The 14,791-nt window shown below is 44.6% G+C and overlaps 1 protein-coding gene across 1 annotated transcript in view; it reads right to left on the reverse strand.

Moving 5' to 3' along the window:
- Positions 1-14,791, reverse strand: part of PLXND1 (plexin D1) — a 235,474-nt gene that overhangs the window by 22,962 nt on the left and 197,721 nt on the right. The window contains exons 25-29 of the mRNA XM_044676038.1: positions 8,169-8,315; positions 6,501-6,657; positions 3,367-3,470; positions 2,931-2,994; positions 1,404-1,438 (exon numbers count right to left, since the gene is read on the reverse strand). Coding sequence (XP_044531973.1) covers positions 1,404-1,438; positions 2,931-2,994; positions 3,367-3,470; positions 6,501-6,657; positions 8,169-8,315 — 507 coding nt within the window. The remainder of the gene's footprint in view (positions 1-1,403; positions 1,439-2,930; positions 2,995-3,366; positions 3,471-6,500; positions 6,658-8,168; positions 8,316-14,791) is intronic.

Here is a 14,791-nt window from a genome sequence, read left to right on the forward strand (position 1 = left end):
CCCACAGGGTGCCAGCTGCTGCCCCAGGGTCTGGCATGGGTACTCTGAGAGGGAATTACTGGGAAGGAGAGCTCAGGGGGCTGGGGGGAGGGAGATGGAAGGACTAGTCTGGCAGAGCTAGCTCGCTTTTCTCTCCCTCCTGCACCAGAATCATTTGCAGGGAACGAAGGTCCCCCAGTCTTTTGGGCTAGCTCATCTGGTTCTTTCTGCTCCAGATCCCAGGTTCCACAATTTCTCTCTTGGCTCCCCTCCCTGAGACGCTGCCCCTAAGTTCTGGTACAATCCTCTCCCCTAGGATTAGTGGGAAGGAGCACGTTGATCCACAGCATCCCAGGCTAATTCATTGAGAGCTGGAAGGGATGGTAAATGCTATCCAGTCCAACCCCCCCTTCACTTTACAGATGAGAAAACTAAGGCCCAGGGAAGGAAGATGACTTGCCGGAGGGGCAGAGCTAGGATTCAAACCCAAGACCTGGGATTCCAAATCTAGTCCTGTTTCCTCTGAAGCACGCAGTCTTCACATTGCAGGCTGCTTTACAATTGTTCTTAGGTATTTCCTGTGTGGTAGACTTGGCTTCTCAGCCAGACTGCGAGCTCCCTATAGGACCGGAGTCTCCTCCCTCCATTCTGCTCTCTCCCTGCCCACTCCCTCCCCCCCATCCTGGTGTCTCCCCCTTTGGCTCGCCCAAAGCAGAAGGAGAAGGATGGGGGTAATAGCCAGGTTAAGGATTGATTCTGCGGCAGCCCTACCCCTGCCCCCTAGGTGAGCCTCTCCTAACTTCAAAGGAAGGGAAATAAGTCCACACAGGAAAAAGAGATTTGTCCATCCAGGGCCAGCCAATGGGCAGGGGCACCGGACCAGCCTTTCCACACATGGCTTTCCCTGGGCCCCTCCTCCAACACCCATCTCCCTGGGGGTGAGGACGGCGAGAACAAAGTGGCTCCCCTCGGCAGCCTGATCACAGGCCATCCGGCCCCACAGACAAACTCCCATGTCTGGTCAGACACATGGAAAGCATTCTCCCCACCCTGCCCCCAGGGCTGCCCGGGGTCACAGCCTCATCACCCCCTCATTCAGCGGGGAGACACTGACGCGGCCTCCTGTCCCCCCACAAAGGGCTGATGGTTGGGCCGGGGGAGGGAGGGAGGCCAGGCGTGAATCTGTGTGTGCGCTTGTACCCGTGAACACACACACACACACACACACACACACACAGATTCATTGTGTGTCTCTGCAACTCCTCACCGACACAGTCGGGCTGCTCGGAGCTGGGCTCATTCCAAAGCAAAATTTCCTATGGAGGAAACGGGAGGCAAGAGACCAAAAGACGAAGAGAAGACTTCTGGCCACACACTGAGCAGGCTGTTATTAACCTCAATTGCTTTTGGAATCCGATACTTACTAAATGAAAATATTTTTCAGTGTCCAAATCCTTCACTGCAAAAGAAAAAATCAAAACAAAGAATCAGAGAGAGAGAACAAAAGAGAGAGAGAAGGAGGCTGGCTGGGCGAGATCTGGCCCCTTCTCAATTCACCTCAACAGTGCCCACCGCTGGCTAGCCAGCTAGTGAGAGGGGACACTGGGAAGACTGTTCAATACTAAGGGGATCAGAGGTTCTGAGAGGCATCCGAGACACCTTCATTTTACAGATGAGGAAACTGAGGTCCAGGGAGGCTGTGACTTGGCTATGGTCAGACAGAGAGTAAGCAGAGGCAAGATTTGAACTTCAGTCCTTTGACTCTTGAGGAGATGCTCTTTCTATACTTCTGTAATGCCTTCTACCAGGGAAAAGGAAGAAATAACTCTGCTTTGTTGTAGGATGAGGAAACTGAGAACCAGGGAGACTGTGACTTGGCCATAGTCAAACAGAGAGTAAGCCGTCAGAGGCAAGATTTGAACTCTGGTCCTTTGACTCTTGAGTAGGTGCTCTTTCTACTCTTCTCTCATGCCTTCCTACCAGGGAAAAGGAAGAAATAACTGCTTAGTTGTAGGATGAGGAAACTGAGGCCCAGGAAGATCCAGGGCCACGTGGTCCATCGTCATGGAAGTAGCTCCAGACTGAAGCCCTGCTGATGGGTCAGTGGGGAGTTTTAGTCTAGCTTGGCCTTCTACTTGAGGCCGCCTGGGGAGAAAGTGTTGAAAACTGGGCTTCGAGAAGGGGCTGCCATCACCGAGCTTCTCTTTTCAATGAACTGCTGCTAAGGGACAATTTGAACCTCCTCAGACTACCAGCTCTCTCTGGATATCCCAGCTTTACACTGTGTGGCCAAGGACACACAAACGGTACATCCTCCCCAATCAGATATCATTTTCTTAAGGTCTCAAGCAACCACTGAAGACTCATGATTTACTAGGTCCACGGTGCTGGGGGAGATGAAAGCAAACATGAAACAGTCAGTGCCTTCCTCTTCCTCTACTCCCCTGCCCTGAACCCCCACTACCAGCCTGCAAAGAACCCACTACCCTCTTAAGAGCTACTGTGTGGATCATATATTAATAGACTAGGATCATGGATCTAGAGATGGAAGGATCCTTAAAGGTCATCTATTAGGAATGAGAAAACTGAGCCCCAAGAAATGTGCTGCTTGAGGACCCCAAAGGTACTAAATATCAGTGGTAGGATTTGAACCCTCATCTTTGGACTTTAGGGCTAGTATCTTTCTATTGTTGTTTCTTCTTCCTCTTCTATCATCATCATCATCATCATCAATAGTAGTAGTAGTAGTAGTAGTTGTTGTGGAATTTAGGCACAGAAGCCTCCAGCTGGCAAAGTCAACTCTTCTTCCAGTGACTCCTCCCCATCATTAATGGTCTATTCAGCAACAGTATGTCATTATGAGCTCAGGGCACAAGGGAAAGAGATGGCCCCAGGAACTTAGGACTTTGAATGACCTCTTTCTATGCAGAGAGGCCAGGGCAAGAAATTACCTCGACTTAGAGTGGCGTCCTTCTTGTCTGTCAGGCTCATGGCCAGTGAAGCTCCTTCAGGAATCTGGAGAGAAGAGGCAAAGCTTTGAAAGTCAAGGTCCTGGAGGGCTGGGCACTGTGCCAGCCCTCAGGGGTGCAGGAGAACCCAAATCAGTCACACTTGGCATGGGCCCATTGGGAAGCAGCCCAGAGATGGGAGTATGACCAAGACAGAGAGTCACAAGGGAGAGGAATGACGGGGCTCTGATCAAGGCAGGAGAGAGGAAGAGCCTGAAGGGGCTGAACTCAGGGTACAGTTGGAGGGCTTGGAGAGAGGGGGCCCTGGAGGGCCAGAGCTCAGGGCATGGAGTTGGGGGAGAAAGGTCTGGAGGATTTAGCTGGAGGCCAGGAAACGGGAGCAAGCAGACAGGGAGAAGGAGAGGTGGGGTTGCTTTACCTCATAATGTGCTAAAGTGTTGAGCTTCTTTCGGCCATCTTCTACCACGGAAGTGTCATCCAGGTCCCGTAGAATGTAACTGTGGGTGCTTGAAGCGAACCACTCTAAAGAGAGAGACGTGAGGGGGTGGAGATCATGCTGGGGTGGGGGCAGGAAGCCTGGGAGATGGGGGCCAAGTTCTGATCATGATGGGATATTCTATTCTCTCAGCTCTTCCTTCGCCTGCATGTCCCTGCATTCATTCCCTTGTCATTCTCATGTCTTCCCTGAATTCTAGCCTAGTCCTCGCCGGCTGTATTAGAAGATCCTTGTCCACTGCCCACTCTCACTTGCCCGTGGGTTTGGCACGGAGCTCCCCAGGTGGGAGATCCTCAGGAAAAGCTCAGAGGTCTTACTCCCCCCTTTAGAGCCATGGCCTGGGCTCTAAAGAAGCTCTTAGGACCCCTGACAGATAACGGGTTTGAGGGGCTTGTCTGTCTCTGATAGTGGAGAGTGTGACATTGCCGAGGGGACTAGAGGAAGCTGGGATCAAGGAAGAAGAACTGAGAATCAGGGTGATGGACGAGGAATTGGGGAAGGAAGGTGGGGCAGGGAGGAAAGTGGAGAGACAGCACCGGGGAGGGAGTAAAGCATTGGTTTAAGAATTGGGAAGAGAATTATAGATTCTTATACCTGGAGGGACTAGAGTGGCCATCTAATCCAACCCAACAGGGCATTAGAACCAGAGGGACCTCAGCAAACATCGAGGCCAGGGCTGCCTAACCTAAGGTCCACAATTGCAGGCTTAACATTTTTTCTGATAACTATTTCAATACAATTGGATTTATTTGTAGTCCTTGTCTTTGGAATTTATATTTCATTTAATGCATTTAAAAATGTGATTCTAGGGACAAGGAGGTGGCTCAGTGGAGAGAGTGCCAGACCTGGGGTCAGGAGTATCTGGGTTCAGATTTGGTCTCACACACTTCCTAGCTATGTGACCCTGGGCAAGTCACTTAACCCTGTTTGCTTAGCCATTGCCTTTCTGTCTTAGAATTATTACTAGGAGGGGGCAGCTGGGTAGCTCAGTGGTTTGAGAGCTAAGTCTAGAGATGGGAGGTCCTGGGTTCAAATGTGACCTCAGACACTTCCCAGCTGTGTGACCCTGGGCAAGTAACTTGATCCCCATTGCCTATCCTTACCACTCTTCTGCCCTGGAGCCAATACACAGTATTGACTCCAAGACGGAAGGTAAGGGGTTTAAAAAAAAATTATTACTAGGACAGAAAGTAAGGATTCCAAAACAACTACAATAACAACAAAATGTGATTCTGAGAAGGGGTCTATAGGTTTCATCTGACTAACTGCCCAAGGGATCTACGACACAAATAAAATTAAGAAATTTGATCTAGTTCAACCTTTTCATTTGACAGATAAGGAAACTGAGGCTGAAGGGATAAAATATCATGCCCAAGGCCATACAGCCAGAAAGTCAGGGTTACAGAAGGGTCTTCAGCAGCCATCTAATCCAACTCACAGTTCAACAAGAACCTCCGCTGTAAAATAACTGGCCAGTAGTCTTTCCTTGAAGACTTCTAATATGAGGGCACCCAGGACCTCCATAGGAATCCCATTCAACTCCAGGGTTGTTCTAATAGTTAGGAAGGTTGCCTACCCTTTCCTCTTTGGAATCATCACCCATTGTTCCCAGTAACATCCCGAAGAATAAATGTATTTTATCCTCCACTCAACAAATACTTCAAGGCATCTCTCATGTCTTCCTTAGGTCTTCAGATACCTCTAGTTCCTTTTCTTCTGGTATATACCTGCGGCCCTTCATCATTCTGGATAGTTTCTCTTAGACCATCTCCAATTTATTAACATCCTCCTTCCTAAGATGTGGTACCCAGAAGTGAATAGGATGGTCCTGCTGTGGTCCTGAATACAGGGTAGAGAGCAGGAGACCTCTCACCTCTCTCATTTCGGACACCATCTCTCTATGCAGCCTCCAATGATAGTTTTTGGCTTTCTTGGCTACGATATCGCATGCACGCCCCCACTGAGCTTGCCGTCGTCCTCTAAAATCCCTACTTCTTTTCCTCAGATCAACTGTGTTCCAACCACACCTCTCCCATTTGTACAGGCAAAGCTGATTTTTAAAAAAACTCAAGTGAAAGACTTTGCATGTGTCCCCATTTTATCTTGTTAGATTCAGCCCAATATTCCAACCTGTCAAGATATTTTCAAATTCAGATTCTGTCAGTCAACGTGTTAGCCATCCACTCCCATTCTGTGTTGTCTGCAGATTTGATGAGCACACCATCTGTCTTTATCCAAGTCATGGTCCAAGCATTCAAGTAGTTTCGAGTTCACTTAATTATATATGCCCTTGTCTAGCCTCCCTCTCACCATCTTTTCCCACAAGGATAGCGTGAGACTCTCAAGTATTTTAATGAACTCTAGGTTAACTAGGAAGTGACTCTATAGCATTCTTATCTCTAAGGTTAACAAAGTTAAGACCTTGAACCTTGGGCTCTTTATTGCCAACTGGGGATTCTTTTCATTTGCCACATTATCACTTTTTTTTTTTAAACTCTGACCTTCCATTTCAGAATCAATATCGTGTATTGGTTCCAAGGCAGAAAAGCATTAAGGGCTAAGCAATGGGGGTTAAGTGACTTGCCTAGGGTCATACAGCTGAGGCCAGTTTTGAACCCAAGACCTCTCATCTCTAGGCTTTGGAATTCTATCCACTGAGCCACCTAAATACCCCATCCAACACTTCATCTTGATTTGACACTTGTTGAGCAAAAAAAAAAAAAAAATCTCCGATCCTTCTGTTTCCCTGTCATCTCTAGAAGGGAATGAATGATAATGATGGTCAGAGCCAACATTTATATATAAGTTTAAAGTTTTCAACGGGCTTTGGGTCTGTTCTTAGCACCTCCTTTCTAGGACTGATCATGGATGAAACAGAAGGCTTAGTTAGGGAAATAACTCCTAAAAGCCCATCAGCCTCTCTGAATATTGAGAACCTGGAGGTAACCACTTCTCTTTAGAGGGAGAAAAATCTACCCAAGTCAGAAGGCTGGGTTCTGACTCCAGGGAGTGAGTCTCCCATGTTTATCTATGATAACCATTTGTAAAGTGCTCACCCAAGTCAACCTCCTCCACCCTAGGCCATTGGGAATAGGGCACATTCTTGCAGAAAGCCTCCAGGATCTTCTCCTTCACCTGAGTCAGCGTGTCTGTGTCCATGGCCCGAACACTCAGAGAGTCCATGCCACAGCCCTGGAAGGACACGTTTAGGTTCTGGAGAGAAAAGAGAAGAAGCAGGGGTGAGAACACCAGTGGTTACCCCACCCAGGTGCCTTCTACAAGGCCTCTTGTTAGATGGGCAAACAATGTCCTGCTTGCCTAGCAAAGCCTGAATTCCTCTTGCTTGAGGGCCACTTGTGGAGAGCTGAGAGATGGCAAAGAGAGAAGGCTACCATTGCGATAGGGCAAGGTAACAGTACCTTCAACCGTTCCCCAGATACCCTGGCTTTACATCTCTCCAATTAAAGGAGAGCCCATGGATGGATAGGATGAATGATTCAAAGGGCCATTCCAAGATGCTGATGGAAATAAAATATGTCAGGGCAGAAAACTCATTAATTGGAAAAGGTGGGACCAAACAGGTGCCAAAAAGGTAAAAAAAAAACAACAAAAACAACAAAACCTTTCCCTTTGGCTCAGTTTCACAGTCTGCAGTGGGGGTTAATGTTAACAACTCGCTCTCACTCCTCCAAAAAAACTCCTAATGAAACAGCTGTTCGGCTATGGTGCAGCGACAGGACCGATGAATGTCTCCTTGCTTGGGCAGGAAGGTAAACTCATTACATCTTGTTTTCACATCTCCCTTACCAGCCAAATCCTTACTGTGCCCAGCCAGAAGGCACAGAATCAGAAAATCACAGAATTTCAGAATTGAAGGGAGTTTTAGCATCTGGTCCTGACCAAGCTGACGAAGAATCCTTTCTGCAACTCCCTGATGGGTGGCTCTCCAGCCTTTGCTTGAAGACTCCCAAGGAGGAGGACCCAACCACTTACTGAGGCAGCCCACTCAACTTTTGGGGAACTCTACTTATTGGAAAGGTTCTCCTTAGATCAAGGCAAAATTTCCCTTTCTTGAACAACTCCCACTTGTTCTTCTCTCCTCTGGGGCTGAGCAGAACAAGTCTAATCTGTTTTCCACATATCAGTTTTTTTAAGACAGCTAGCACAGCCTCCTCCTGTCTTTTTCCTCTAGTCTAAACAACCCCAGTCCCTTATCTGTCCAATGAAAAGGTTGGACTAGATCAAGGTTTCTTTACTTTATTTGTTTGTGGCCTGGATCCCTTGGGCAGTCAGTCTGATGAAGCCTAGAGACGCCTTCTCAGAATCATATTTTATTGTTGTTGTTTTAGTATCTTTAGTGGCAATTCTAAGACAGACAGGCAAAGGGGATTAAGTGACTTTCCCAGGGTTCCCAGCTAGGAAGTATCTGAGGCCAGATTTGAACCTGTGGACTCTTGACTCCACGCCTGGCACTCTAGCCACTGAGCCACCTACCTGTCCCTAGAATCACACTTTTTAATGCACAAAGTGAAATATAAATGACAGTGGCAAGCATGAATCCATCCTCGTATGGCAAGAACTCATCATCCAACTGGCTTATCCCTGTCCTCCCACATTTCTCCACTGAGCCCAATGGGCACCCGGGGCTCCAGCCACTCTTAACTGATCCCCAGAAAGCATTGTTCTGGGGGAGTCATGGCTGGAGGGGAGTTGGGGCTGCTCACTCTGGGCTTGGCTTCAATGTTCTCTCTCAGCAGCCACTCCTCATTGAGTGTGTAGCGAGCCTTCCCAGTGATGGCATCGATGGATCCCTTGTTAATCTGCTGTTTGATAGCACACAGGAGCAGGAAGAAGGGCTCCCCCACGGTCTCCTAGGGAAACAAAGGAGAGCAGGGATGAGAACGGGGCTCAACCAAAGGTTTTTCCTCCTGAATGAGCCAAGTAGACCACCCACTCTTGTGCTCCAAATTGGAGGCCTCTTCAGGAGTTGTTGGAAACCAGATTATTGAAAGTCTTACACCAATTCATGTGCCTATGGGGCAATCCTCTGACCAAAGACCAGAATCAGTCAACCAATGAGTATTTAAGTGCCTCCAAAGGCTCCGAGTTCTGTGTAAGTTGCAAAAGATGCCACCGTGGACTTGTTGTGGGAGTTTCCTCATCTGGGAGTTCCCTATCTAAAAGTATTAATAAATGCCACTTATTGACAAATTGATGGACACTCCACCAACATCCTATTCTCTGGCCAGAAGATGGCTCCATGACAGCACACCTTTCCTGGTCTCTAGAAGGGGATGGTGAGCAATCAACTCATCAGCCATTTCCAACATCTCCTGTGGATCCAGATTTGGGACTAACTCATCATTGTTTAGAAAACCTTCTACAATCCTAAAAATAGTCCATTGTTATTAAATCCTGCTGGGCAAGTCGCTCATCTGTGAACGCAGGGCCTGGAGAGAAACAGGCCTCAGGAACGCTGCCACTTCCCCGGGGGCCTCCAGCCTCCTGGCATCCCTTTTGGAGGGCTGGGGGCATTCCGGATGCCAGGGCATCTCTGGCCGCCCGGACCGCTGGGGCTTTTGGCTGGTCTTCTTGAGCCAGGGATGGGAACCGAGAGGGGCTGGGGGTGGGGAAATCCATAGCCTTCATTTGTTTCAGTTTTAAATTGATCCTTGGCCCCGAGAGCCGGAAACCGTGGGCTGCGGCAAAAACCTGCAAAGCCCTAATCAGATACCCAAGTTTGGGAAGCAGCAAAGTAGGGATGGGCAGTTCCAGCGGTTCCTTGGATGGCTGCTGGGAAAACTGGTTTGGAGCAAAGTCAGAAACCTCCCTCTGACTTGGCCTAGGCTAGGGGAAATTTAGCTCACTGAGAACCCTGCTGATTCGGCAGGGGGCGGAGGGGACCCAACAGAGAGAGAGATTAGAATCTCAGCTGTTTAGTTCCATTTTCCAGGACAGTCCAGGCTTGGCCTCTCCTAGTTGAGCTTGGCGTCATGCCCAACACAGGGGCCCCTGTGAGTCCCAGGGGGGTCTGAGTGTGGCCAGACAGTGTCCCCACAATGGGAGCTCCAGGATGGGTGGCAGCTACTGGACCACAGCTGGGTCTCTGGGTCACGAGTTTGGGGAAGGGTTTCACCCAGAGCTGAAGCTGATTTTTTTTCCCCTTCGGTTTTCTCTTACAAGCCAAACATACTGTTTGGAATATTCCCTGGGGTCTGGCCAGACTTTTATCCCTAAATTTCCCTTACAGTCAGTGGAAGTTTATACTAATTCCTAAGGTTCCACCTTAATCTTCCTTTCCCTGGGGACTTTCCTTTTTCTCCTTTACTCCTCGAGTTCTGGGGCTAAAGGAGTCCCTAAGGATCTTTAAAATCAAACTTCTCATTTTAAAGACAAAGAACTAAAGGTCTTCATTTCCTTCAAAGCTTAGCTCAAACAGGACCTCCTCACTGAGGCTTTGTTCCTCACCACTCCAGTGGCTACAGCCTCTCCTCTAAAGAATTAAACGTGAATTTATTTGTAGATATATGTAGATCTATGTTGTCTTCCCCCCAAAGCATGCTCCTTGAGGGCAGGGACCATTTCATTTCTCATTATATCCCTGGCACAGGTCCTTTGCACATAGTAGGTGTTTAATAAATGATTACTAATTGATTCATTGCCAGAAGTCATATCCATACTGTGAATTAGAGGCAAAATTGAGACTGGAATCTAAACCTCCTGACCCCTGGGTCAGAGCATATTCTATTATACCACATGATCTCTTTGAAACAAATATGTTTTTTAGTGATACTCTTTTTATTAAATATTAAATGATACCAATATTTGGTTTCAATTCTCCTAATTCTGCTGCATGGATCTATCTCTGAATCAGTTCATCTCTTTGATTCTCAATATTCTCCTCTAGCAATTTCTTTTTCCATTTTCATGGGTTCAGTAAAGGAGTTGCTTAATAGATATTTGCTGATTTATCAGTTAATTGATTTATAAAAAGAAGGCATTAGATGATGGGATTATTACACGCCTGTCCATCTTTGCTATTTTATGCCTCTAGCTCTAATACCTTATATTCTAAGACCCCTTCCAGCCATGTTCTAAGGATCTCTTCCATTTCTGGGATTCTATGCACTAACACGATGTGTTCCAAACTTCTAGTTCTAATAGTCTGTTCTGTGCTCTAAAATCTGATGTTCTAAGTTGCCTTCCAGTTCCATCATCACATGTACTGATATTTCTATGTTCCAATGTCCCTACCAGCTCTAATATTCTACTTTCCAGTTTGGATATTCTATGAGTTAACATTTCTTTGTTCCAAGGCTCCTGCCTGTTCTAACAGGCTATGTTCTAAGGCCCCTCCCTAATCTGACATCCTATAAATGAACATTTCTGTGATCCCAAGCTCCCTGTCAGTTCTAATATGTTCTATGTTCTAGGTCCATTCAAGTTCTGACATCCTCTATGATAACACTCTGTTTCCCAAGGTTCCCGATACATCATATATTCTATGTTCTAAGGTCCCTCCCCAATCTGACATCCTATAAATCATGGGTTGGCACCGTATGGCTCTCGAGCCATATCTGGCTCTTTTGAGGGCCAGATATGGCTCTTTCTGCAGGAGCCATAAAGTCAATTTTTTTCAGGCGTTGTTACAGGAGCCGCACTGTGAGCACTGTATGGCTCTCACGAAATTACATTTTAAAAAAATGTGGCATTTATGGCTCTCACGGCCAAAAAGGTTGCCGACCTCTGCTATAAATGAACATTTCTGTGATCCAAGCTCCTTGTCAGCTCTAATAGTCTATGTTCTAGGTCCATTCAAGTTCTGACATCCTCTTATGATAACATTCTGTTTTCCAAGGTTCCTGATAAATCATATATTCTATGTTCTAAGGTCCCTTTCAGCTCCAAGGTTCTAGAATTCTCAGTCTTCTCGTGACCTGATATTATCTCTGCTCCAACAAACAGAAAATCTAAAATCTCCCTCCTTTCAGGCAATGGTATGTCTTCTATTTTTCCTTCTTTCCCAAAGTGATAGGGCCATTGGGCCAGCAAAGCACTAATGTAAAACAAATGTCTGTGTCATGTTATATTAACTCAGCAGGCACAGCCCAGGGGCCTGGAATGTTTCCACCGTACCATGGAGGGACCCTGAAACAGCTGTTTCAAATAGATGACATGATTAACTAGGATCACTTTGGAACAAAGAGTAAGCCCATCGTCATCACAAATGTCCTGCGAGAGAGAAAGCTGGCAGAGGCCAGAACCAGGCAAAGCCCAGAGATGGGGCATCAAGTGGAAAAGGTGGCCATGCCTTGAGACACTCAGCCTGGTGATGCACTGTTGGAATTACGCCAACGAGGCTGGCTTCAATTGTGAGTTCCCCATTCCTGAGCTTTCCCAAGAAACTCCACTCATCTAGCTTGTTCAGGTGGGTGAGGCCACAAGCCCGGCATGTGAGGATTAGAGGAAATGTTTCCCCTACTTTTGCTGGTACTTTTTTTCTTGTAGATACATAGGAACCTTGTTTGTCATAATGGGAGATGCACTAAGAGAACTTTTAATGGACCCAGGCATGAGCTTCTTCCTTTCCTACTCATCCTAGTCTGGGTCCTCATCTCTTTTCACTTAAACCATTGCAATACTCTCTTAGTTGGACCCCAAATTTCCAGGCACTTCCCTCTTCAGCCCATCCTCTGCAAAGCTACTGAAATGATATTACTAAAGAATAAGTCTCATCACGTTCTACTGTTCTGTTCAAAAACCATCAAAGGCTCCCTATTACCTTTAGAGTAAAAGATAAATAAACTCCTCAGTTTGCATTTAAAGGCCTTCCTTGACTCATTGCACATTACTTTCCTTTACAGACTATACCTTATTTTACTTGTTGGCATCCTTCAATAGAATGTAGACTTCTTGAAGGCAGGGACTGTTTTTAGTTTTCTGACTTTAATTATTCCCAAGTGTTAGCACATAGCAGGCATCATTTAATCAGTGCTCATTGAATTGAATTGTAGTGAACATTGATTAATGTTCTTTTTTTAATTGCCGCAATTATTAGTTTCATTTGATTTTCAGAACAACCTTGAGAGGTAGGTGCTATTAGTAGCCACGTTGTGTTGTTTAGTCATTTTTAAGTCGTGTTTGACTCTTCATGACTCCATTTGGGGTTTTCCTGGCAAAGATACTGGATTATTTGCTATTTCCTTCTCAGCTCATTTTATAGATGAGGAAACTGAGACAAATTGCATTAAACAACTTGCTCAGAGTTACACAGCTAGTAAATGTCTGATGTCAGATTTGAACTCAGGGAGATGAGTCTTCCTGATTCCATGCCCGGCCATTGTACCACCTAGCTGCCCCCTGTTTTACAAATGGGGAAACCACGGCAAACAGATTCAGTGACTTGTCCAGCTTCACAGAGTTAGGAAGTGTCTGAGGCTGGATTTGAACTCAGGTCTTCTTGACTAGAGGTACAACACTCTATCCACTGTGCCATTTAGCTGCCTTCAGAATGTACCTGTAGCCATGTCCATCTGTCAACATCTCATGCTTTCCTTCAAGACTCGGCTCAAATGGTCCCTCTTCCTCGGGACCCTTCCCATTGTCTCAGGCTGGAAAGGATTTCTCCTGATCACCCCAGCTCCCCACAGAATTCAGCCCAGACCGCCTCTCTTATCACTCCTGCTGTATTTAGATGCCTCTGTCTCCCCCTCACCTCCTCTCTATCCCCCAGCCATCGCTAGACTTATTAGCTCTGAGGTTACAAAAGCTTAGAACTGTGCAAAGGCTTCTGGGGCATCTTGTGTGTAGGATGTGGAGCATCCCTAACCCAAGAATCGTGTCTGATCCATTTGTAATCCTCCTCACACCTCCTACCGACCTCTGCGTGTGCTGGGCGGCACCTCCAGAAGAGTCCTTTGTGGAGCTGAACTCAGAGCGAAAGTGCCCCCAGGAGAAGGCTCCGGTGCCATCCTCCCATCCTTACGTGCCATCCCTTCATCCTTACGTGCCATCCCTTCATCCTTACGTACCATCCCTTCATCCTTACATGCGATCCCTTCATCCTTAAGCTTGAGGCTGGAAGGCTATTTAGTGTATGAAAGCTGAAAGCTGCAGGAAGACTTTGGGGATGTCTAGTATACATTACATGTAACACAATGTAAGACAACATAACAAAGAGAATGTATAATTAGGCAGGGGCAGCTGGGTGGCTCTGTGGACAGAGAACCAGACCTGGAGATGGGAGGTCCTGGTTCAAATCTGCCCTCAGACATTTTCCAGCTGTGGGATCCTGGGGGAATCACTTACCTCCATTGCCTGGCCCTTAGTGAGTGCTCTTCTTGCCTTGGAACCGATACTTAGTATTGATTCGAAGACAGAAGGCAAGGCTTAAAAAATGTGTTTACTATATAAAATTTATAAACACATAGATTTATAATATAAAAATAATATAAAATTCATAAATATATTAAATATTAATAAATGGAATCCATAAAATTTAGAAATATCTCTAACACAGATATTTATAAATAGATATAAATTTTATAAACATATGTATTTATAAGTAGATATTCTATAAACATACATTTTATAAAATATAATTATATAAGATTTATAAATACATATTTTATAATATAAATATTTTTATAAATATATAAAATTTATAAACATACATTTAATAACACAAATATATGTTTATAAGTGGAATTATATAAATGTTATAAAAATATTTCTAATACAAGTATATATTCAAAACACATATATAAATTTATAAACATATTTTATAATATAAATATTTGTGAATATAATTATATAAATTTTATAAACATATTTCAAATACAAATATGCATTAGAAATATATGTATAAATTTGTAAACATTTTATAATATAAACATGTTTATAAATATATAAAATATATAAACATACATTTTATATGATAAATATATTTAGAAAGATTATCATATAAAATGTATAAACATATTTATAACACAAATATGTATTAGAAATATATGTATACATTTATAAACATATTTTACGATGTTTATAAAGATAATCATAAATTTTATAAACATGTTTTGTAATATGAAATTATTTATAAATATATAAAATGTATAAACATATATTTTATAATATAAATTTATATTTAGAAATATTATTATATAAAAGGTATAAACATATTTATAATACAAATATGTATTCAAAATGTAATATATAAAATTTATAAACATACATTTTATAATAAATATATATATTTATAAATACATTCATAAGCACATATTTCTAATGCAAATGTATGCTTATACATATAATTTATAAATATATTTTATAATATAAATGTATATTTATA

This window comes from Gracilinanus agilis, chromosome 1, assembly GCF_016433145.1.
Source record: "Gracilinanus agilis isolate LMUSP501 chromosome 1, AgileGrace, whole genome shotgun sequence".
NCBI lineage: Eukaryota > Metazoa > Chordata > Mammalia > Didelphimorphia > Didelphidae > Gracilinanus > Gracilinanus agilis.